Source organism: Camelus ferus, chromosome 6 (genome assembly GCF_009834535.1).
Source record: "Camelus ferus isolate YT-003-E chromosome 6, BCGSAC_Cfer_1.0, whole genome shotgun sequence".
Lineage (NCBI taxonomy): Eukaryota > Metazoa > Chordata > Mammalia > Artiodactyla > Camelidae > Camelus > Camelus ferus.
Window position 1 is genome coordinate 38,878,039 of NC_045701.1, and position 24,578 is coordinate 38,902,616.

At 39.0% G+C, this 24,578-nt stretch overlaps 1 protein-coding gene across 4 annotated transcripts in view; it reads left to right on the plus strand.

The window, feature by feature from the left end:
* AKAP6 (A-kinase anchoring protein 6) overlaps positions 1–24,578 on the plus strand; it is a 466,205-nt gene that overhangs the window by 263,179 nt on the left and 178,448 nt on the right. For 3 of the 4 annotated variants that reach the window (XM_014564808.2, XM_014564809.2, XM_032481853.1), the window contains exons 6-7: positions 12,345–12,441; positions 13,559–13,725. In XM_014564808.2, coding sequence (XP_014420294.1) covers positions 12,345–12,441; positions 13,559–13,725 — 264 coding nt within the window. The remainder of the gene's footprint in view (positions 1–12,344; positions 12,442–13,558; positions 13,726–24,578) is intronic. The other variant, XM_006191269.3, reaches the window with a different exon arrangement.

Consider the following 24,578-nt stretch of genomic DNA (forward strand, 5'->3'; position numbering starts at 1 on the left):
GAGATGATAGGCAGCCCTGGCCCAAGAAAGTTGAGCATCACAAAACTAGCAGCTATCACATGCCTGTTCTCTTCAGCTAGTGGGAGACTGCTAGTCAGACTTCAAAAGCCTGAGCTGTGTGAGTTTGGCCGTCACCCTCCTCAGCCTTGCTGTACAGAGCTGGTGGCCTCGTAGGAGCTCTGAAATTCCATTTGCTTGTCCCCATTGATTTCTATCAGTTTAAGGTGAGTAGCTGAGAGTTTAGTAGGGAGCAGCATTTCTTCTCTTTGAGGAATTTGAAATACTCAACTCCCAGCCTTGAGTTACTTCCTTTGGTAGCTTGTGGATGGAAATTGTAGCAGGAATTTGTAGCACACAGGCATTTCGAGGTTGATACGTGGGGACAGGAGGCTCATTTTGGACATGTGAAAATCCTGGACCACATTCCTTTGCTCATATAACTAATTCTGTGCACTTAGGAGGCAGTGTTGTCTTCCCTTATCAGTTAAAAAAGATCCCTGAATTGTTCAAAGCACCTGGGAATGTACTTTTGCCTGACTTCCTTTAAGGACTCTTGGGTCATAATACCCAGCAGTTCTCATCCTTTTGAAAATTGTTGGTGCCCAGACGTTGATTTATTACTTTATTTATTCTTTTTCTTTAGGAGGTAATGACTGTTTTAAAGTACAATGCCAGGGAAACACTGGATTTATTAAGCACTTCCTATTTAGGGTGGTGGTGTGCTAAGCACTGAAGAGGGTTACAGCCTGCTCTGCACTTTGAGGGTTCATGCACAGACCAAAGGACACTGTGTGTGGACAAGAGCCAGTGTGTGACCTAACTCACATAAGCCAGGGCACCATCACCCACCACCTGTCTCCCTGTGTAGACCCATGCACTGATCTTACTTATCTACTGTGTTATGTGGCATTTTGGAATCTTGAAACAATTCACCTGGTATAAATGATATTAAGGTAAAAAGTTTCAGGCCTGAAACAGATCTTCACTTTAGCTACAAAAATGCTTGTCATAACTACTGAAGGTTGTTGTGAAGATGGAGTAAACTTGTATGTGAGGATGCTTTGGTCATTTTGGGGGAGTCATGCACACCTATCTTGAAGACCTGAGAACATGTGGTGTGAGAAGCTCGGGTGCTCCTATTGAAGCCCACCTACCCTCCCCACGTGATTGCCCTGTGACTGTCACCTACTCGAGGGATGGCTTTTGTCTTTTCAATGTCCCTCTAACACTTCTCCTTGCACATACATAATAGATACCAAACATATCTGCTAAATGAATGAATGAGCATTTGTAAAATGTACAACCCTTACAGTAGCAAATTATAATTAATATTATAGATCATCACACAATAACTGAGAAGATCTGCAAGTTAAGGTATTTCCTCTCCAATTTCCAAATCAAAATGGACTCTGGTCACAGAACTTTCAGGGTATAGGTGACAAGAAAATCTCCTATAGAGGGAAAAAATAGGAATGTTCTTTTATGTTTTCAGGATGTAATTCGTCCCCTTTGGCAGAAAGCACAAGGAAAATAAAAAGGTTAACTTAGATATGAGAAAGGTTTAAAAATGCCACAGGTTCATGTTACTATTTCAAAAGCTGAAGACTGTATGACTAGACAGGATGTTAATGACTTGACATTACAACATTTATTAAATTTATTTTCAAAGCAGTTTGGTTCCCCCTCTCCAATGCATGAAGCTTGTGGGAGTTGGAATAGATCTGCCCCAGGCTGCCAAACAAATTTTTAATGGAACTGGAGTCCTTCAGGGATTGTCCTAAATCCACATAATATTCTTAGGTCTTGGTGTTTGCACTGGGACCTGTATATTAGCAGATGTACGTGTGAATAATATACTTATATCTATCCATCACCTTCGTGACTCACATCTGTAGGGGCTGCTGCACATCAATTATTCCACCGCAGGGAGTAGAGAGATATTTGGGCCAGGATTGACCTCTTTTTCAATTAGGGCCTCAAAACAGTGTATTCTGGAAGTCAAGTGGTCCCTTTAGACAGAACCCCTGAGAATCCATTTGGCCTAATGTGGCCATGCTGGGAAATCAATGTGATTACCTGTCCCAGGTGTGAGGGCAGCATCCATAGAAGCAAATGGAAACTTGGTTGCTAAGAGGCACCATCATATTCAGGATCTCTCCCATGTCTCTAATCCTTGCATAAGATATTAGCAAGTCTATCAGAAGAGAATGCCAGCCTTAGTAAAACACATTTACCTTCCACCAAAACAAATGCAACTGTTTCTTTGAAAAATATTGTTACTTGTTTGAGGAGCTAAATTCACTTTCAAATCTTGGAAATGTTTTTCTTATCTGAAGTTTCAGGAAAAAAGTCTTCTCAGGAAGAACAATGATTTTTGTCTTTATATCTTCGTGTCTCTTTTTTTTTTTTTTAAGAAAACAAAGTTGTTATAATCCCTATCTTTTTGTTGATAGACTTGGAACTTCTCAAGAGTACATGGTACTTTTAATTTTTCTAAGCTTCTGATATTATACCTGGAGATGTGTTGTATGTTGTCATAATGAATAAATCAATGACAAATACAGCCACTTCACTTTGTTGGGGAGATATATAATTGTGGTGGTGGCTGACCATTTATTTAATTATGTGGTAAGTACCATATGATGAGAGGGTAAAGTTAAATTGATGATTTGGGCTATCTCAGCCAGGGTACAGTTTACATGGCAATTACACTGGGATCATCTAAGTGTAATTGGCAAGTAATTTTGTAAGTGAAGGAACATGACAGCTCATTTACATCATGTTCAGTGAGTAAAATTTGGGGACATTTATCAACCACTTCCAAGCAAAGAGTGATTGCACCAGTTTCTCCCAAAATGCTATAGGCAGTTTGAAAGCTGCTTGGAAGGTTTTTGGTATGAATCTTCATACTTTTGCTCCCTGAACATGTATTAGATGTGTGCTGTGTGTCAGGCACTGTCCTAGGCGTTGAGGACACAAACACAAGTGGAAAGTTAAATTCTACTCTCAGAGAACTCATGGGTAGGAGGCAGACCCATCATCAGTAGTTACACCACAGTGTCACAAGTGGACGCTCCAGTTCTGCACAAGTATTGTTGATACTGAGGAGGGGAAACCTGGAGGATAAAAGATTGTGAGGGAAAACTTGCTGGAAAGGGTGACACTTGAGATAAATTTTGAAGGATGAGCAGGGCTTAGCTAGGGGAAGGGAAAAAGGACTTTCCAGGCAGAGGGGCCAGCAGGACCGGAGTCTTAGATGAGCAAGATGGCTGGTGTGAGCTGGGAACTTTAAGTAGTCCAGACACATTTCACGGCAGGCATGGGGCCCAGGAAGCAGCCTGGGCTGGGGTCTAAGAGGGCTCTGAAGGTCATGCTGGAGGCTGGACCTTATCCTGCAACCTAGGGAAGCCGCTGGAGGCTTTTAACAAGACGAGTATCTTTCTCAGAGTTGTTTTGTAGAAAGACTATTCTGCGTAATAAAGTGTTTGTATTGAGCTATTACGATATGTCAGCCTCTGTTCTACAGGTATCAAGGCATTCCATCCTCACAGCCACCCCATGAAGTAGGCACTAACATTATCCCCCTTTTACAGATAAGCATACTGAGTACACAGAGATTGCCCGAAGTTACACAGGAGGTGATGGGGCCAGGATTTGAACCCAGGCTTGTCCAGGGCCAGAGCCCATGCTTATCACCAGCACTCCACACTGTGTCATGGCCCCCTTGATAAAATCAGCTGCACCTCCCTGCTTTTAAGATGCACACCACCCACCCCCTGCCCCACCACTGGACTGTGAGCTCTGTGAGGTCAGGGACTATATTCATTTTTTTTCCCCAGTTTTTTCCACCATATTGAGGTATACAAATAGTAAAATACACTAATCTTAATTGCACAATGCAATACTTTCTAGCATATGTATACACCATGCAATCACAACCTAGATCAAGACAGTGGAAATTTCCATCACCCCATAAGGCCTCCTGTTATGTCGCTTGCTCAGTCTCAACTTGTCACACATTACCTTTTCCCCCAGCCCCCAACCTGAAGGTAGCTGCTATTCTGGTGCCTCTCTCCACCTCTTAGTTCTGCCTTCTCTTGAACCACATGACTGTATTCATCTTGTTCACAGCCACATCCTGCAAGCTTGGGACAGTGCCTGCCCCTTCACAGGCACACCACAAATAGGAAAAAATGTAATTTTGAGAGGGTTATGCCTGGAGGCTGTTGAAGTCAACCTGGCAAGAGATGATGGTGCAGACCTGAATCTAAAGCAGCGTTAGTCAATATGGAGAGGTGAGGATGGAGCAGTAAATTGGCAGGGCTTGGTGATTGATTGGACATGTGGATTTTGTTGGCGTATTCTCACAGTATTTCTGATCTCCAACTCCTACACGGGAGAGATGACTTGGCAAAAGAACTTTGAAGCCGAGGAAAGCTAGTGCTGCTCCTCACAGAGCTCTCAAATTCCTGAGAAGAAATACTGCGGACTCAGGATGAGAAGTTAGAAGAAACTTCCCTGGAGAGCGTTAAAAATAGAATGAACACATCTGCCGGGGATGGTTGAGGGACAGAGCTGCCCTAGGGTAGATGAATGGTTAGATGGCCTTTGGGATTCTTCCCCCTTTGAAAGTTTTCTGGTTTGGAATAAATAAAAATTCTCCTGAGCCACCTATCCTTAACTGTCTGGCTTAGGATAAAATCAAAGTGTCCAAGGACTAGAAAATATTGACTCCAAATGCCTGCATCGTAGAAGAGGAGACAGCAACCAGAAGGGTTAGATGACTTTTCCAAGGACACACACCTGGGGCAAAAGGGAGACCCAGGTCATTGGCCTCTCAGTCTGAGCCCCTCTTCCCAAATTCTCAGAGAGCAGCATCTGTGTTCTGGCGCCCTCAGGGCAAGCCTGTGCTAGGTGGTGACACAAAACAAAGAGAACCTGGTATCTGCACCTGGGAAATCCAGAGAGCCTCAACAAGGGGTGCCGCTTGTCACCTAAAAATGCCATAAAGTACCATTTATTACACAGAACAGTTGGAAAATAGAGAAAATGAATTTAAAGTCCATAATGAATTTCCTTTAGCCCCACTCATTACCAGGCACTGCTTCAATGCTTTACAATTATTATTCTAATTCTTAGAATAACTTAGAAGTTAAATATTGTTATTTTCATTTTATGTTTCAGAAAGTTAAAGCCCTGAGAACTCATTCCATGAGACCAGACTACCTACAAGCCCTACCCTGCACAAACAGTGTTACTATTTTGTTGCATTTCCCAGTCTTCTCTTTTGACACACTGGGACTATTTGTTTACATAGCTAATTTTTTTAATTGAAATGTAGTCAGTTTACAATATTGTGTTTTTTGTATCAATGTAGTGATTCAGTTATATTATATATATATATTCCTTTTCATATTTGTTTTCATTATAGGTTATTACAAGATATCGAATATAGTTCCCCATGCTCTACCATAGGACCTTGTTGTTTATCTATTTTATATGTAGTAGTTAGTATCTGCAAATCTCAAACTACCAATTTATCCCTTCACACACCCTTCCCCCCTTGGTAACCATAATATTTTCTTTTCTATGTCTGTGATTCTGTTTCTGTTTTGTGAATAAGTTTGTTTGTGTCTTTTGTTTGTTTGTTTGTTTGTTTTTAGATTCCACATATAAGTGATATTGTATTTTTCTTTCTCTCTCTGGCTTACCCCACTTAATATGATAATATCTAGGTCCATCCATGTTGTTGCGAATGGCATGATTTTATTCTTTTTTATGGCTAAGTAGTATTCCATTGTATAACTATACCACATCTTCTTTATCGAGTCATCTGTCAATGGACTTTAGGTTGTTTCCATATCTTGGCTACTGTAAATAGTTACATAGCTATAATTTTTTCATAGATACATTTTTGAACTTCATTTTTTTGGCTTGTAATGTGTTCAGTGTATTTTTCATGTGATTTCCTAGTCCTCGTTTTAATGGCTGTATAATGTCTCAACAAGCTTTTAGGATGTTCTTAAACAAAGGAATGTTTACTTATAAAAAACATTTCAAATTTTGGCACCTATAGCATTTGGAAGTTATATTCTCTATCTTGAGGACCATCTGACCATCCTCTGTGGATGGCAATGGGAAGAGCAGGAGAGAAGCTACCAGGCTCTGCACAGGGAATCAAGGCTTTTTTCCCCACCAACAGCCCCTCTGAGAACCAGGATGGTACTGGGCACGGCTGAGAGTGGAGCCTGGGCGGAAATGGCCTGAGGCATGTAGTGGGTGACTTTTCAGGCCTCTGCTTTTCTGACTGAACACACATTCTTCCTCCTGCCCTTGTGAAAAAGCAAGTTTTCATTTTCTTAGGCTAGTAAAAATCTTTTGTGTGAAGAAAAAGTGTCATCAAATGTCTTATTCATCAGTATATATACCATCTCTTTAAAATGACAGTGGGAGTAAAAGTTCATCAGTTCAATATGTCTTTCACATTTGGAGACTCCTGACTAATAAACCTCTGGTATTTATCATCAGAACAGCCAAAGAACTGAATTCTGGCACATGCTGTTCTCACGCACTGAGAAAAACTTTAAAAAGACAGAAGATTTTCTCCATTTTTTCCTCTTCCATTCATTTAGAAGAAAAAACATATCTTTTTTTAATTAAAAAAAAATGAGCATGCAGAAACATCTGGCCTCCATTACCATAGCAGCCTCCTAAATGGCCCCCTTGTCTGTCCTTTTAAAATCAGCTCTACACAACAGCCAGAATGATGTTTCTAGAACACAGAACTGTATCAGTCACTCTCCCATGTTGTTGGCATCTTCTTCCATGACTCTGTTATGGCTCTTGGAGTTAAATACCATGTGTAGCCACAGTTCCCACCTCCCCTGCTTCCACCCTGTCCCAGCCACACCAAGCTGCTTGTGGCTCCCCACTTCCTGCTACAGTAAAGGGCATCTCCAGGCCCACATACAAATCAGTCCTTTCTCCCCAAGCTCCCTGCCAGGCTCTGCAGAACCTGGCTTCCAGCTTAGCTCCCGCAGCACCTATCCAGCACTTATCCCACTCATACAGAATATAGCCCACCATCTTATTTTTATTTGGCCTGCATGATACTTCAACTTTTAAAAAATTGAATGTCATTGGGCTGGGCATATCACTGTTCAGTTTGTTTAAAGCCCCCACCACTCCTTATTATACATCATACCCCAAGTGCAAATTTATTCTGTGCTGGGTCCTCTAAGGCTACTTGCTTTATATCTCTTCTACCCAACAGACTACAAACTGTGTGTGTGGGAATTGTTAACTTTTGTATCTATATGCCTGGCAGACACTGCTCAATAAATATCTATTATATTAATTTATGCTTTAAAAAAACTAAAATTATGTCATGGAAGATGCAGTAACTCCTTTTGGCCTCTCTGTTCACAAACATCATAAAATTCATGGACCTCAATGGACCTGGCCCACACTAACAATATTCCATGGGTGTGACTGAAAGTCTGTGTTCATGATATGATTCTGCTAAAACTGAAACCTTTTGGATCCTTAAGTCTTTGAAGGTGATTATGGTCTTTCCCATTATTTCCTGTACCAGGGAATCCATATCTATTCTTTTGATCCTTCATGAGAAATTATTCTTCACATTTGTCACAGTTTTGTCCATCAAGGCATACATTTCCTTGGTTTCGTTTCATATCCACATGATCTTCATACTCCCATCAAACTGGGATCTCCAGAAATTTGAATGGAATAGGATTAGATGTAGTATTTTATCTGCTTTGTAAGGTCTGATTATGATCAGCGTATAATCAGCATGCTTACATGAATTTGTATCCTGCTGAGAAGTAATGCACCCATACCTGTACCTGCCAGTAAGATGAGAATTTGTAGTAATGGGAATACCCATTGGTCAACATCTGATGTATCATCTTTTTGATAATCTAGCCCTTTGTCTCAGTCAGTGTATTTTTTGTTGCTGTAATTCTTCTCTTCTAGATTTTCAGTTACATGCTGCTTTAAAGACACTAAAAGAGATGTGGTGTCTCACAGGTCCCAGATTACTCATATTTATGGAATTTCACATAATCATCAGTGATGTAGGACTGTGGTACCTGCCTATGGCAATATTGTTCCCGTAAATTAAATCTCCAGAGAATGCTCTGCATTTTCAGGGCGCACTATGTATGTCACAAAGGGACTATATACCACAACGCATTGCTGAGGAAACGTGTTTAGTAGCACAAGAATGGAAGTGTGACCAAGTATCAAGTTTAACCAAAAAAAAAGAAAGGAAGAAAGGAAAGAAAACCCTTTTCCTAAACGTTCTTCCCCAGAGAAGAGGTGGAGACAGAATGGGGAGAGCTTATTACAGAATCCTTCAGTGGCCAGAAATTTCATTGATTATTTTGTTAACGTGCCTGCTTGCCTGCTTTCTCAGAGGCCTTTTGTGAACTCCTTACTTGATATTATTAATGGTTAATGGATACACCTGAAAATCAAAAATATTGTGCCATTTGGGTAATAGTTAACATTAAATGGTTCCTTTCTATAGCACCAAGCGTATCAGCTTATCTTTTTCATAATAATGAAGGCCTCATCTTTTCCGGTGTCCTAACCAAGTGCTTCCACATCATGTTCAGGCAGAACCAGATCCAGCTGCATCTATTCTATTACTGGCTTCAAGTACGTCAAATTTCCAACCTACTCACAGGTCCTTAGGTTCTCTTTTGCTCTGAGACATAAGTCTGATACATCTCTTTGGAAGCTCATGATTGCCAACCACTCAGCACAAGTCCGTTGTAAGTAAACAGAGAAGCAAAGAGAGCTCTAGACTAAATTTACAGTTATGAGGAAATCTCTAGCATAAATTTCTTCCTAAATAGTGGCCCTCTTGGGTGCTTTTTTCTGTGTCCCTTCTCCCTGAAACACACACACGTACCTCAGTCTGCATGGTATTGCTTCAGAGTTGAGGACTTCCACTACAGTGGCAAAAAGTAAACACAGCCATGTTTTGGCTGTAAAATAATAATTACTTAATTTTTCATAGATGTATCATTTGAATTGATCAAAGGAATCAGGCTTCCGATACATTGTTATACTTTATTTTATTCAACCAAATACCTGTAGCTGAAAGAAGCCAGTGCAAGAAATAGTGAACAACCTTTGGGGAAACCTAATGAGTCTCTTGCTGGCATCTTTTGCTGCAACTTTACTGTTTCTTAAGTCTCTGGTCAGATGAAATGTTTCATCATTTTGGAGTCAATTTTTTTTAACATTTTTTATTGAGTTATAGTCATTTTACAATGTTGTGTCAAATTCCAGTGTAGAGCACAATTTTTTGGTTATACATTAACTTACATATATTCATTGTCACATTTTTTTTTTGCTGTGAGCTACCACAAGATCTTGTATGTATTTCCCTGTGCTATACAGTATAATCCTGTTTATCTATTCTGCATATGCCTGTCAGTATCTATAAATTTTGAAATCCCAGTCTGTCCCTTCCCACCCCCTGCCCCCTTGGCAACCACAAGTTTGTATTCTATGTCTATGAGTCTGTTTCTGTTTTGTATTTATGTTCTTTTTTTTTCCTTTTTTTTTAAGATTCCACATATAAGCGATCTCATGGTATTTTTCTTCCTCTTTCTGGCTTACTTCACTTAGAATGACATTCTCCAGGGACATCCATGTTGCTACAAATGGCGTAATGTTGTCATTTTTATGAGTGAGTAGTATTCCACTGTATAAATATACCACATCTTCTTTATCCAGTCATCTGTTAATGGACATTTAGGCTGTTTCCATATCTTGGCTATTGTAAATAGTGCTGCTGTGAACATTGGGGTGCAGGTGTAATCCTGAAGTAGGATTCCTTCTGGATATATGCCCAGGAGCGGGATTCCTGGGTCATATGGTAAGTCTATTCCTAGTCTTTTGAGGAATCTCCATACTGTTTTCCACAGTGACTGCACCAAACTGCATTTCCACCAGCAGTGTAGGAGTGTTCCCTTTTCTCCACAGCCTCTCCAGCATTTCTCATTTGTGGATTTTTGAATGATGGCCATTCTGACTGGTGTGAGGTGATACCTCATTGTAGTTTTGATTTGCATTTCTCTGATAATTAGTGATATTGAGCATTTTTCATGTGCCTATTGATCATTTGTATGCCTTCCTTGAAGAATTGCTTGTTTAGGTCTTCTGCCCATTTTTGGATTGGGTTGTTTGTTTTTTTCTTATTAAGTCATATGAGCTGCTTATATATTCTGGAGATCAAACCTTTGTCAGTTTCATCATTTGCAAAACTTTTCTCCCATTCCGTAGGTTGTCGTTTTGTTTTACTTCTGTTTTCCTTTGCTGTGCAGAAGCTTGTAAGTTTAATTAGGTCCCATTTGTTTATTCTTGCTTTTATTTCTATTGCTTGAGTAGACTGCCCCAGGAGAACATTTTTTGAGATGTATGTCAGATAATGTTTTGCCTATATTTTCTTCTAGGAGGTTTATTGTATCTTGTCTTATGTTTAAGTCTTTGATCCATTTTGAGTTTATTTTTGTGTATGGTGTAAAGGAGTGTTCTAGCTTCATTGCTTTACATGCTGCTGTCCAGTTTTCCCAACACCATTTGCTTAAGAGACTGTCTTTATTCCATTGTATATTCTTGCCTCCTGGAGTCTATTCTTTTAGTCAAAGTTCTTATCTTTCTACTTCCAGGTCTGATCTATCTGTCTCTATCTCCTTCATTTTCAGCTTATTTTGACTGTTCTGTTTTTTAATTCTGAACTTTAAAAAGACTCCCTTTCTTCACTAAGAAAAAGACCACTGAACATCCAAGATGACTCAGGCTGCAATTCCTTCTCTCTGTAACATGTGCAGGTGCCCTTTGATGCCAGGGGCCATGCTTTATACCCATTAATTTGCTATTACCTGGTTCAGTGTATAGAGCAGGCACAATACATGGTTTCTGAATGAATGAAGGAAAGAAGGAAAGAATGAAAGAATGGAATAATGAACACTTGGTTTCACAATTTATGGTTGTTTAACCTCTTTCATCCAAATTACATTCCAACTGGGATTGTATCATCTCAAACTTCTATCAAATATTCTTAATACTAAGCTCAGTGTGCTGCATACAGCTATTACTCAATGAGTATACTGTATATTTTGGAGCCCTATTAAAGAGAAGCTGAAATGTGGCACATAGTCTTTAAAAAACCATGCTTTTTCAAATTAGTCAAGGAATGGCTTTTCACTCTGAAGACTAACCATTGATTCAACAGATTGGTTACTATGATTACTCTACATTGAACTTCCTGTGATTGGAGCACCTTATAACATTCCAGAAATGGAAAAATCTTTGGAAAACCATCCGTGTTTCTTGAAATATTTAAGTGGAAACCTTCCACTCAGAGAGCACTATTGATCCAATTCAACAGATATCTACTATTCCTGCAAACATTTATTGAACACCTTGTATGTGACAGGAGTTGGAAATAAATGTGAAGCTGGCAATTCTTTCAAATTGCTTATAATTTGGTAGCCAAGTATTGGAATAAGGCAGAATATAGTATGATAAATTCTACAATAGGAACAGGTATAAGGAGCAGCGGTAGCAAAGAGAAGGGAGTAATTCACCCTATGTAAGGTATTAGGGAAGGCTCCCTGAAAGACATCTGAGTTGGCATTCAGGCATAAAGCCATAGCAGCAGTTTTTGTCTTTTGAATGACTATCATGAGTGAAAAATGCCCCTGATGTACTCGATGTATTCATTTCTGAAGAAGTGTTGCATTGTAAGGAGTAAACTTTTAAAAATCAAACATTTGAGAAGTATTTGACTCCTCAGTACAGCACTTGAATCCACCTCAATACTCTGTGGTTTGTGTGATAGCTGAGAAACAGCTGAATCAGACCCCTCTATATTAATGGATTTCTTGTATGCACATAAGGCTAATATAATTTATGTTGCCAATTTTTTTATGGTTTCATAAATAGTACGGTCACTAACATTTCTAAAAAATGAAGAAAAGAGCACACATGTGCTGGTAGAAATTCAGTGTATTTGATAGAACACTGCTACTCCTGATATAGCCTTCAGGATGTGACTTTTCATAAAAACCTAATGAATTTCTAGATTTGTCAGCTGTTTCCAAACAGATGCACTCTGCTAATCTAATGGAAACATTTTGAGCCCAGATCCCAAATATCAATAGCTTTTAGTATTGCAAATTAGTTTGTCTATTGGGTAAATTGGACTGTGTGGCTCTTGATAAAAAAGGTAGCAAGTAATTTTGTGTGGATGTTTTATGTTTAACTGCGTTGCCAGGGTTTGATGCTCATATTTTTCCTTGCAGAGTTTTAAGTTGAATGTCGACAGTCATTGTGCTCTCAAGGAAGCTGTGGAGGAGGAAGGACACCAACTTCTCGAGCTTATTGCATCTCACAAAGCAGGTAAATCCTCCTGAAATATTGCAAGTCTTTATGTCTCCAGACTATTAAGAATGAAGAAGCATTGCTGTAAATTACTGCATGTATTCACTTCCTTATGTATTATTAATATTTACATTATCAGATTGACCTTCAAGATTTATAAATGTTTCATATACCGCATACAATGCTGTGATACTTATAAGATGAAATACTGCCTCCAAATGGTCTGTTCATTTTATTTTGGGCTTGCTGTTCGCCTGAGTTTCAATTGAAATCACATTCCTGAAAACTTCACATTGACATGCTTTTTGATGTAGGTGCTCTGGAAATAACATTAAGATAATGAATGAGAATTGTGCATATAGTTACAATGCATATGCATCAGGGTACTTATAGATACCATTACAGATATAAGGCAGGCAGTCTAGAGATATCTGATTATGGCCCTGCCAGTTCACACACATGAACATTGTGCATATTCTTTGCTGGTCATTGCATTAGCAGATTTTGGACTTAAACCAGTTCTGACCCCGGTATTAATATATTTATGAAGAACAGATTATAAATAAAAAATAGTTTTGTCATTTGGTTATACTTATCCTGGTAGAAAAGACCATAAGAGGGGATGAATTATAGTTTGGCACTTGTTTTGAGCTTAGCACAGCTAAATAAGAAAAAAGCAACATTAATTGGATATGCTAATGCTAGAGACTGCTGCTTAAATCTGGCCCATTTACTGTATTTCTGGTCGAATTAACTTCACCTATTTCCATACATTTTCTGATCATGACAAAGTCCCCATCCACATACACACAAGGCCTTTTATCTGAAATGTGAAGCTGTAGGGTTAATAATTTTGACAAGTTGTTATTTTTTGTTCCATATACACTTTTAAAATCAATATTTAAATCTAAGTCGATTCCAAACACGCATCTATGTGGTTATCCCATTTCTGTGTCCTTATGCCTTTTGTCAAGTCAAAAATCCCCAGTTTCTATGCCGAGCTGCAGGAGAGGGTAATGGTCATTTAAAATTATGTTTATTGTTTGAAAGATCCATCTGATTTGCTAAATGAGAAAGAACAGTGGGTAAAAAATGCAGTCAGGTCCCTAACTTGTGCTCTCCCCTCCTCTTGGAGAAGGACTGAAGGACATGCTGCGGATGATTGCAAGTCAATGGAAGGAGCTGCAGAAGCAAATCAAACGGCAACACAGCTGGATTCTCAGGGCCCTGGATACCATCAAAGCCGAGATTCTGGCTACTGATGTGTCTGTGGAGGGTGAGGAAGGGACTGGAAGCCCCAAGGTAAGTGGCTTGAAGTTTGCCTTATTTCCTCTTATTTCTGTCTTCTTTTGAACTAGGCACCACTGAAGTTTTCTTTCCACCCCTAAGGCTTTTCGTTTCTACTGGGTAAACTTTATATATCTCTCTCTATATAGGCATGTATAAACAAAATGAAGTGGCTTAGCTTAAAACAATAAAGAGTAAAAAAGCCTACAACTTTCAAGTTTTCCAGAAAGAGGTCTTTTTGTGAAAAGTGGCAGAGTAGGAGGGGGACAGTACTTTAGGGGTAGGAGAAAGGCGGCCGTAAAACATTTAGTAAACAAAACGTAAAGCATCTTTAACATGAATAATCAGAATGGTTTTAAATTGTTTTGTTGCAACTATAAATCACTATAATCAGTGCAATCACTCAGCTCTGACATCCATTAGCCGCTTGGTTACAGCAAATTAACAAAGAAGAGAGAAAGTGATTCATTATCTCATTCCTATTAATGACTATCAGATGCATTGCCTAATTAGGGGATGGTCATTGTAGTGGGAAGAAGGTCATATGCTTTGCTACAAATCTTTTTGCTCTGAGTGTAAGTTCTCCATAATGGTGCATGCACCGAATACAACAAGTACTTTAAAAATGAATATCGACATGTTGTGGTTATCTACTTTAGATTTACAAAATAATCCATGAAGCATATGCAGTGAAACTTTAAATGAGGCACCTTTTAATACAATGCGCCACTGTTTTAAAGGTATCTGTGGGCTCATGATGTGGAAGATAATTTTATTAATTTGATATTTTCATGTAATCTCTCTTTTCTTTTGTATTTGTTCTTTTATGAAAGTTACTGCAGAAAACCAGTCTCATAATAGACTCAGCATGGAAACGTACTATAACATAGTGGAAACAAATCTAAGAGTTCATGGCTTCTATTCCTGGCATGGACAAAGTAATTAAATCATCAGCAAGTGGCATTTATTCAGCTTCCATGTGGACTGGCATTGGGCTGAATGTAGACAAAGCCAGTTATACAAATCCTTTGCCCTCAGAGCCTCACATTCTTAAGTGCTAGCAAGGAGAAACCCAACCTGCCCTGCAGTGGGGAGGCCGTGCAGCCAGGGAGAAGCTCAGGCAATTTATAGCTTTGGAATCTCAAACAACAACCTTTAACTTATTTGTTGGAAACAGAGGATGGAAGGATGAGCTCAGTTCCACTTAAAGAAGGGTCTGTGGAGGAGGTCCCATTTCAGGAAATACTTGCAGGAAGGAAGAGAGGTGACTTGGCACATGAGCACATATTTTAGGAAGTGACGTGATGAAAGGATCAAAGCTGGAATTAATCAAATGGAGTGGGGAGTGGATTCAGCAGACTTCTCAGGGCAGAAGGGAGCTCTTTCAGGGTGCAGGCTGCAGGGAGAAGTTGACTGAACTAATGCTTTGGCTGGGGTGGAGGCCAGTGATGATAAGAACACAACTAAAAACTTCATTGTGTTGTATTTATTTAACAAAAGTATACTGAGTGCTTACTTTGTCAAAGCTCTCCTGTATTCTACATGCCAGACACCATTCTACAGCACTTCTGTGTATTCTCTCATTTTATTGTCACAACAAACCATATAAACCTTATGAAGAAGGCAGTCTTGTTATAATTCCCAATGAAGACAATGGAGGCACAGAGAAGTTAAGTAACTTGCCTAAGATCACACAGGCAGTAGGCAGCAGAACTAGGATTTGAATCTGAGCCCTTTGGTCCCAGAGCCCATTTTCAACACGGCCTAGAGCACTGCCTCCTGCTGGCACTGCTCAGGGTGGGGTTTGGTAATGAACAATTAGCCTCGGTACCTGTCTCATGGAGCTGATGGTAAAGTGGGGTGACAGATTAAATCTAATAACCATGCTTTTATAGACCATGATGCACTGTGAAAGAAAAGAAAAGGGAGCAACCCGAGGTTGGGCTGAGAGAAGTGACTTCGATCAGGGCATCAAGGAGCACTTCTCTGAGAGGGCAGCATTCTGTGAGCAGGCCAGTCAGCCGAGGGAGGCAGAGTGTGCAAGGGAAGCTTAGTGGCTATGCGGGGGAGGAGAGAGTTGGGGAGTGAGCAGGGAAATGACATAATTGATTTGCGGCATAAAAACCTGTTGTTGGCTTTGGTGTGGAGCATGGGGACAGTGAGTGGGGTGGGTTGGGGTGAGGGTGGGGAGGCCCCACAGTGGAACTTAAGAGCTGGTGCAGTCACCTACATTAATAAAAGACCTATGTTCAAAATCAGTGGCTCTATTCACTGGGGCCAATTTGAGTTGGACACTTTAAAACTAGGTCATTTTGTTGGGAGATACTGAGCTGAAGTAAAGAAGATAACTAAACCCAATGAGGAGAAAGTATTATACAAGCAGAGACAATGTCAGTATTTCTCAAAAGGGGACCACCTTCCCAGGCCTCACCTCAAATAGATCAGAGTCTCCTGGGCCGGGTGGGTAAGGGGCAGAATCTACATTCCACAAGCTCCTGAAAAACCCCTGTTAGCCTGGAAAAAGGCCCTTTTCTTGCAGGGCTATATGATCCTCACAGAACCAGGATTCTCATCCAGCGTGAAAGAATGTCTGTCTTATTGTTACTTGTAATAGCAAACAATTGGTATCAACTGAAGTGTTTAAAACAGGTGCTTTTTAATTAAATTATGCTTCATCTTATCCTAATGAAAGGTTACATAACCATTAAAAATAATGTTTTTAGAAGAGAATTTTTAAACATTGAAAGAGATCTGTATGCAATTACATATTTTAAAATATCTTTGAATTTTCCAAATCTCTATGATGAGTAAGAGTTATTTTAATTAGAAAAATAAAGAATATATGTAAAATGCAGGAATTCAAAAGTAATTTAGAAGGTAAAATATGTGACATTGATCTGGAGGGACTTGAGCTATGAATTTAAATATTAGGAGGAAAAATAAATACATCTGATTCTTAATGATTTGGGTACCTCAATTCTAATCAAAGAACAATGACAAAAACTCTATTTGAATCATCTCCAAAGTTAAAATGTCTTTATCAAGTCATATCATTTATAAAGAACAACCTCGGTGTTCTTCAGGTGGATGGTATTTCTATTCCAAAGCATTTTGTGCCACACTATGGGCATAGTGTAGCACCATTTTGTGGGCGTCTCCAGATGTGCCACTCGAAGGAGTTGTGAGCATTTAAGACTTTGATGAGGCACAGCCAGCCACACCCCAGGCCTTCCGCCTCCCAACTAGTTCTCTCTTCCCTAGTCTGGGCTGAATTTTCTATGGACAAATCCATGGTCAAAGGTGAAGGTAAAATCAACTTAAGACAAAAAATACATTTCTAAACCTAAGCTTAGGAAACTATGGAGAAATCAGATTGGTTATTCCTGCTGCCTGAGTCCCTTGGGCAAACACAAAGAGTAATAGGAGAGGCTCAACCTCTGAAGTCAGACTGTCTGAGTTCAACTCCTGACACTTACTAGCAATGTGTCCTTCAGAAAATTACTTAACCTCTCTGTGCCTCATGTTCCTCATTTGTAAGATGGAGGCAATACTAACATCCACCTCAAGGGACTGTGATACAGATTAAAGAGTTGACGTATCTAAAGTGCTTAAGACAATTCCTGGCACATAGTAAGTCTTAGATAAGGGAAATGTACAAGACTTTGAATTCTAGTGGTGGAGATACAAATAATTATAATAATAGAATCTGATAAATACTCTGGCAGAGATAGGTACAAAGTTCTGTGAATACACAGAGAAGGATATAGCTAATCCTAAGTGCAGGTATCAAGGAAAGACTTCCAGGGGAGTTGACGTTTTAAATGAGGGGTAGAGGAAAGATTTTTGCCTGGGTGAGAATGATGGTCAGAGAGTACAGCATGTGCTGAGGACCTGGGATTTTGTGGAAGATGATTAGGCAGGCTTGCCACAATCTGCACTGAGGTTCACTTTGTGACAAAAAATAACCCTTAATGATGAGTGATTTGAGCAGTAATTCCTCATATGTCTCTAACTGACACTATCCAAGCCAGAGCGAGATCCCTATAACAGAATATATCTGATGTGTATTGTTTAAACAGGATTTTTTCTTGCCACATTGCACCAAATAGAACAAGCACAAATAGGTTACCCTGAAGTCCTCCAAGACTAAAAGCTGGATTCGACTCCTTAACTATCAAGTCAGCCTGTGACATGACCTTGCACAGGTCATGTACAAATTGTGCCATGAAATGTATCTCCAAGTATAGCAGTTATGATTGTCTATTTCATCTTAGACCTAAAAGAGGAACTCAAATTAAAACATAATAAAAAATAACTCCAGAATTCATCTTAGATTTACTTCAGAAGCTACTGGGAACTTGAGAAGCATAATAGAAAATCTAAGGAATATATCTAGGGGGTATTTTTCTTTTTTACCTTGTTTGAGAGACTGCAGAAAAGGACTTGGTCTTAGAAATCTTGTAAAGAAGGAGGATGGGAGGAAATTCAAAGACTCTGGGAAACTTCTCCCCTAGGACTCGGCAGCATACCTTATTTGTTGTATTTCATTTTTTAAAAAAGTGTTTTCCCAAAACTGTGAGATCTTTTATACATGGAAATAGAGAACAAAATCCATCAATTCTAGAAATAGAGCTTCAGCACTCACATCCAAGTATTGAAAGTATGCTTGTAATTATATATTTTATTTTAAGATAGATTAGTGAAAGCTTATCACCTTAAACTAGGCTCTCAGTATGTTAAATTTCTGAATGGTGTATAGCTGGAGGGATTTCAAAACACAGTGAATGTCTAACTCCTAACAAAGGCTGCATTCTTTTTTTGACCTTTCAAGGCAAAAAACCAAAAATTCTGAAAGCAAAAAAGCATTCTAAAATTTTGCCCATTGTCTCCTTTAGAATGTTCTTATCTTCTGTTTTTACTTTTTACCTATAAAGCTTGCCATCATTACAGATGTCTTAGAATCAAGGCCAGTATTTCCCCACATGACATACCAAACTTTGCATCACTGAAAGCACACAACAGTGGTTCCTTTGTCATCTCTAAAGAAATATATACATTTCCAAAACAAAGAATATTTGAAGATTTTATTGTAAATTCAGAAAACTTTACAGCTACTAGCAGGGTGACCTAGCCTGGATTCCAACCAAGATCTTCATTTCCTAGTGTTAGTGAAGGGAGACAGAGGGCTAGCTGCTTTGAACTCTAGGCTTGTGCTTATTTTATCTGGCTTCTTTGAGGTTCTTAGATTGAAGTCGTCATCCCTTTGGAAATGGATATCAGACTATGAAGGTCGTCAATGTTACCTGTTCAACAATAGCACAAGAGCAAGCTTAAGGACATTTCTTAAAATGTTTGCTCAGCTCTACTAATGACAGTTCCAGATATTGGCAGAGAAGGGACATTTGTGTGGCCTCTGACTTGAGTTCACTGACCCCTGGCCTTTCATTAGATGTCAAGAGAGGGTAAGTCTAATAGTAAACACATATTTTCTGTTTATTTGTTTACCAGACACCCAAGTCTTAACCTAGTATTTATGCTAATGAATTATCTTTAACTAAAGGGAGAAAAAGAGGCTGATTTGGGGAGGACCTTTATAGGATATTTTTTCTGCATTATATAGTACCTCATGGGTAATAGTACAGCTGGATATTGTTATCCTGGAACGGAATTTGATCCTGATTCTTCCAAAGCATTGGTGAGACAAAGCATTGTCTCTGAATTCTTTTCTTTTCTGGCTCAAATGCTTATGTAGTCAAATGTTCTTTAATATAGGATCTTCAGAAACAGCATTAAGATATTGAATGGGAATTACATTTATAACTGGTTAGTCCCATAAACACTTGACACATACATGTATAAAGAACTACTGGACATCCTTTACTCTCTTCCTTATACAAAAAAAGAGCACAGGAATATATTGTCCAAGGAACCAGAAATGATATCATAAGATTAAATTGTGCATAACGTAGTAGAAACAAAGACAACAGGCAAAGGCCTGACCATTATTTATTGAGTGCTGACAGAGCTCTCTGCCCAGTGCTGGATTGGACATGAGGGAAGACACGCTTTTCTGCTCAGTGGTCTTATCATCTCAGTGTAAGCACACAGTGTAACATCTTGTCTAATGTAGATTGGGCTATCTTAGATCTAGAATAATAGATCACCTCAGATTCAGATCATCTTAATTAGGATGTTGGCAGATTGAAATGGAATGGGATTCTTGATGCAAGCAAATGAGTAGTAAACCGCATTACCAATTCCACCTCTTCCTTGTAGAATTCTTCCTAAAAGCCAGCATCCAGTTCCTTCCCTGCTGAACTATATAAACAGTCCTGAAATGCAGTACCTAGGGAGAGCTCTTTCTTCTACTGTGGATTCTTCAGTAGTCCTTTCTTTGTTAACAGAAGGGCAACTTTTCTTCAAAAGTGTTTTTGAAAGACAGAAACAAAAGTGAGTTATTTCTTTGAAGATCAGTTGTGGTTACTAAATTTGTGATAGAATCGAATAAAAGACAGTTCTTCTAATCTCCTTGAGGCACTTAAATTTGCATATTATCAGATGTGTGGGTGGGCCCAAGAAGAGGAAATTTTTTAGTAGTCTGCCACTCTAACTAGGTGACTGAAAAAAAATGATTGAGATGATATATATTAGGTCAAAGGACAGCTAATAGTCCTATCGCGGTCTATATGATATATAAAACCAGAGCTTATCTTGATTTTTCTCACTATACTTCCATTACTGGTGGCCTTGAGGGTAGAAACATTTGACTGACCAAGAATCTGGGAGTGAAATTCTTTGGTGTCTCTAATCAACACAGGGAAATGTTACTGAGAAGAGTAGGCAGTCTTTTTTTTTTCCTATTTAGTGGAAGAGTGCCTAATCTCTGAATCTATAATAGTGAGAGTTGCAAAGATGCACGATATTAGATACAAAGTTATAGTCTATAGAAAGCAGCCCTCTTTTATTAGCAGAATCCATATTTTGTAACTCAGCGTGATCTATTTTAAAGATAATAGGTAGTAAACACATTAGAGGTACTTTTTGATAAATAGTGGAGGTTAGCATTTTTTAAAAATCTGTAGGAATTTAAGCACAAAACAGAAAGCAGGATACAGAATTGCTTCTAAAAAACACTTTACAATTAATAAATAAATTCTTTGAAAGTATGAAGCAATTACCTCAATGTGTGATTTACACTTTTCACCAGAACGTGTTGTTTCTGGCAGGGGAGCATCTGAGCAGGGGAGAGCCCTGCTAAAGGGATTACTTTGCTCTGGCTCTTGTGTTTATTGAGTCACCTAGGACTTCTTAAAAAACAGCAGCTTTCAAATGTACACACACCTACACTCGACATCCTGAATACTCCAAATGCTTGTTTAACCGTTCTCACACTCAGAGTATCTTTCCCAGCCAGTGAGGTCAAAAAGCATTGAGATGTCCATTCTGCTTCCTCCTTCTTGAAAATCAGTTGGAAGAGAGCCATTTGTGTGGTTCTGATGCTAACAGAGACGGAGATATTTTTTCAATGTACTGTAGTGCTCTTGGCCACCAGGATCACAGAACATTCCCAGTCTTATCCTCCACTGTGCCAAAATGAAGGTTAATTTTTCTCAGGAAACTAACTTGATTGGAGGTCCTGTTGGGCCAGAGTCCACAGTCCAGCTCCCTGGAGCTTCCAGGCCATTTTGGATTGGGTGGAGGCGGGGTCTTCTAATCTTTATACTTACCTGGCCTGCAGAAGCCAACACTTGCTGAGCATTGCCCCTTGCAGGGCTGAGCAAGGCTGAGCAAGGCTGTGGATCCTGCTGAGTGAGAAAGGGGAGAGGTAAAAAAGGAAGCCTAAAGCCAGAGGCTAAGATGAAGGAAAAGAGAGAGGGGAAGAGAAGAGAGAGAAGGAACAGAAGGAAAAAGATAAAAGGAGGAAGTATGTGTCCAGTGAAACTAATCTGCCCAAGTCACTTAACGGACATTAATGCTTTCTTGTCTCTCTCTCCCTCTCTCCCATTCTTTCCTTCCTCTAGCTCTGGAAGCCAAAGCCAGAAAAACTTTATTTTTAACATCTCGGATATTATTGTATAGCCATTGTGTGTGTGTGTGTGTGTGTGTGTGTGTGTGTAAAACATACCCATTAATGGAGTCAGCATAGTTAGTAGGCTTACTGTGGTCTAGGTTTGTAGCCAGCCTTTTACCTGGATTGTCTCAATCATTTTTCCCAACGGTGTAACTGTCATAGCTTCTGCTATCATTTCTACTTTACTGATGGAAAACATAGGCTCCAAAGATGTACTAGATACTGAGGCTTATTCAGAGTCTTTTTAAAGTCCTTATGTGACAAGGTAAAGGCCAAAGTCCTTACCCAGTCATTTGACTCCACCTGCTTAGTCAACATTCATGTCACTGTTTCATTTTGTAAATGTTCTAGTTAATTCACCATCTTCCAAATGGATTTTTCCCTTTCTTTTCTCTGCTTTTGCCCAGAGCTTTTCCCATTCTATCTACTTATGCTGCTTTTATCCATCCTTAAAATCAATCAATATCAAGTATGTAACTACGTTGTGGTGTCATAGCTCTCGACCGGGCACTGTTCTGCTCCTTGCCCACTGCCCAGCAGTAGAGACAGACATACATACATAATTTTAAGTTAAGGCAGACTGTGTGATAAATACTATATTAAGAGATAGGGACATAAGGAATAGGTAAATTGGGGGAGAGGGCATTATTTCAGTCTGATGGGGCCCACACATCTTTCCCCAAAGAGAAGATGGATTTTGTGGAGGTCTCTAATATTCTGACAGATTGTTAGTAGGAAGATAATAAAAGGAGAGCATTCCAGGCAGAGGAAATAGCATGGTAAAATGTACAGAAAAGGAAAAATATGAGGAACATCTAAAGAATGGTGAATAGTGAGTAGTTTGGCTCTTTTGAACATAGAGTGTCCATGTGTTTATGGGAAAGGATGAGGATCTAGTGGAAAATAAAGCCTGAAAAGCTTTGAGCTATATACTGGAGAGCTTTGAATATCACTGAAGAGTTTGTGTTTTGTTAGTGTGCTTTGAGTGTTTTTAATGATTGGATTTAGCCGTAGAAAACAGATGGCAAAAGTAGGATGAGAGAGAAAGGACTGACAATGAATTAAGAAACTAGTACAGTAACTATAAGCACCTAAGTAAAGCACTGGCTGTGATAATATAAAGAAAAAAGTAGAAGTGATATTTTGAAAGTAGAAATATTAGAATTTGGCATCTAGGAACTGGAGGGCATACAGTGACCTTCATGACTAATTAGTAAGAATATCTGGGTGTATTAGCTGGGCAGAGGTGATTCCAAAGTGCAGGCAAATTTGAGAACAATGATTTAGGAATAGGAGAAGCCTAAAAATTATCTGTGTAGTTATATGCAATACTCAGTTAAAAATGCAAACCTGAGCCTTGGAGTAGGGGCCAATGCTGAGCTTATAGGTTTGGCAGTACACATAGAAATAATAGCTATAGCCTTGGAAGTTGATATTGATAAGAAAAGATGATTGTGTGAGAATAAAGAAGCATGATAGAATCTTGGGAGATGTCTAGGCTAACTGAGAACAAGGGTGTCATATTAAAACTGGGGATTAAGTGAGAATCTACATACTCAACAGTGAAACTCCCAGCCCTTACCTCTCAGAGTACTCTTAGCCATGGGAGAGTAGAGATGCAGGTCAAAGGAACTTTTCGTGGGATAGGGGTGATCTTAACATGCTTATGGGCTAGAGACTAAGACTAGATAAAAAGGGACAGTTGAAGAAGATAGTTTCAAGAAGGATGAGAAAGAAGGCTGAGAAAGAAGATGAACTGGCACAATGATTCAGATGACAGAGAAGTGAATCAAGTAGAGCTGTGAGTTTCAGGAAGGGAGGATACTATCGTCTTATGAGATAGGGAGAGAAAGAAAGAATATTGAGTGGTAAGCAACAGTAAAGATGGAAGGAAGACAAAGGATTTAGAATGAAGGCAAATTCAATGTGATTAGTCAGTGGGACGATTATTTGAATAGAGGAAGGATTGACAGTGAGGAGGGACTGGGAAACAGGAGTGAGATTCAAATCTCACTTTCTCAATAGAGATCTCCTACCGTTTTCTAGTCCTGAGTGATTGCAACCCCTTCTAAACTGTATTGCAGATACTATTTGTACCACGCATTTGGTGATTAATCACACACAGCCTTGTGACACCATTTCCATTGTTGTCTTGAGCTCTCATTTATATGTTTTATAAGTCAACTTTTAAGGTGATTACACTCTGACTGAAAACTCCTCAGGTCAGCAACTACATCCTAAACTTACTTGATTTGCTCATTTTAAACATTGAGATAAAATTTTTATATTTCTAATTCATTAATATAAAATACAATTATTAAAGCTAAAGGCAGAATTCCCCACTTTATCCTCTCATCTTTTATGATACTTTTAAATCTTAGCTGTGTAAATGATGGCACAATCCTATCTTACCTTCTGCTCTTCCTTTCTGCAGTTCTCTCCCATTTCCTTTGCCTCTTGCTTTTTACTGTAAATAAAACAATCTTTTTAAAAAGGCATTTCACCTATTTCTCCCAAAATAGCTAGTAATTTACACCATGAAGAAGTAAAAAGTGTGATTTTATTGTTATTTTTGTACTTCCTTGAACCAGTTAATTGTTTTCATAGGTGGTTAGATTTTTTTTAAGTCTCTATTTAAACAGCCTTGCTGAAAAAATATACTCTGAGTTGCTTCTTTGAAAAGGACTAAAAGCATCTAATGTGACTTAGCAGCTGACCAGCGCACTGGTTGATGAAATTTGTAGTCTTTGCTCTAAAGCTCCCTAACAAGATTAGGTGCGAGTGAACCTGAGAAGGT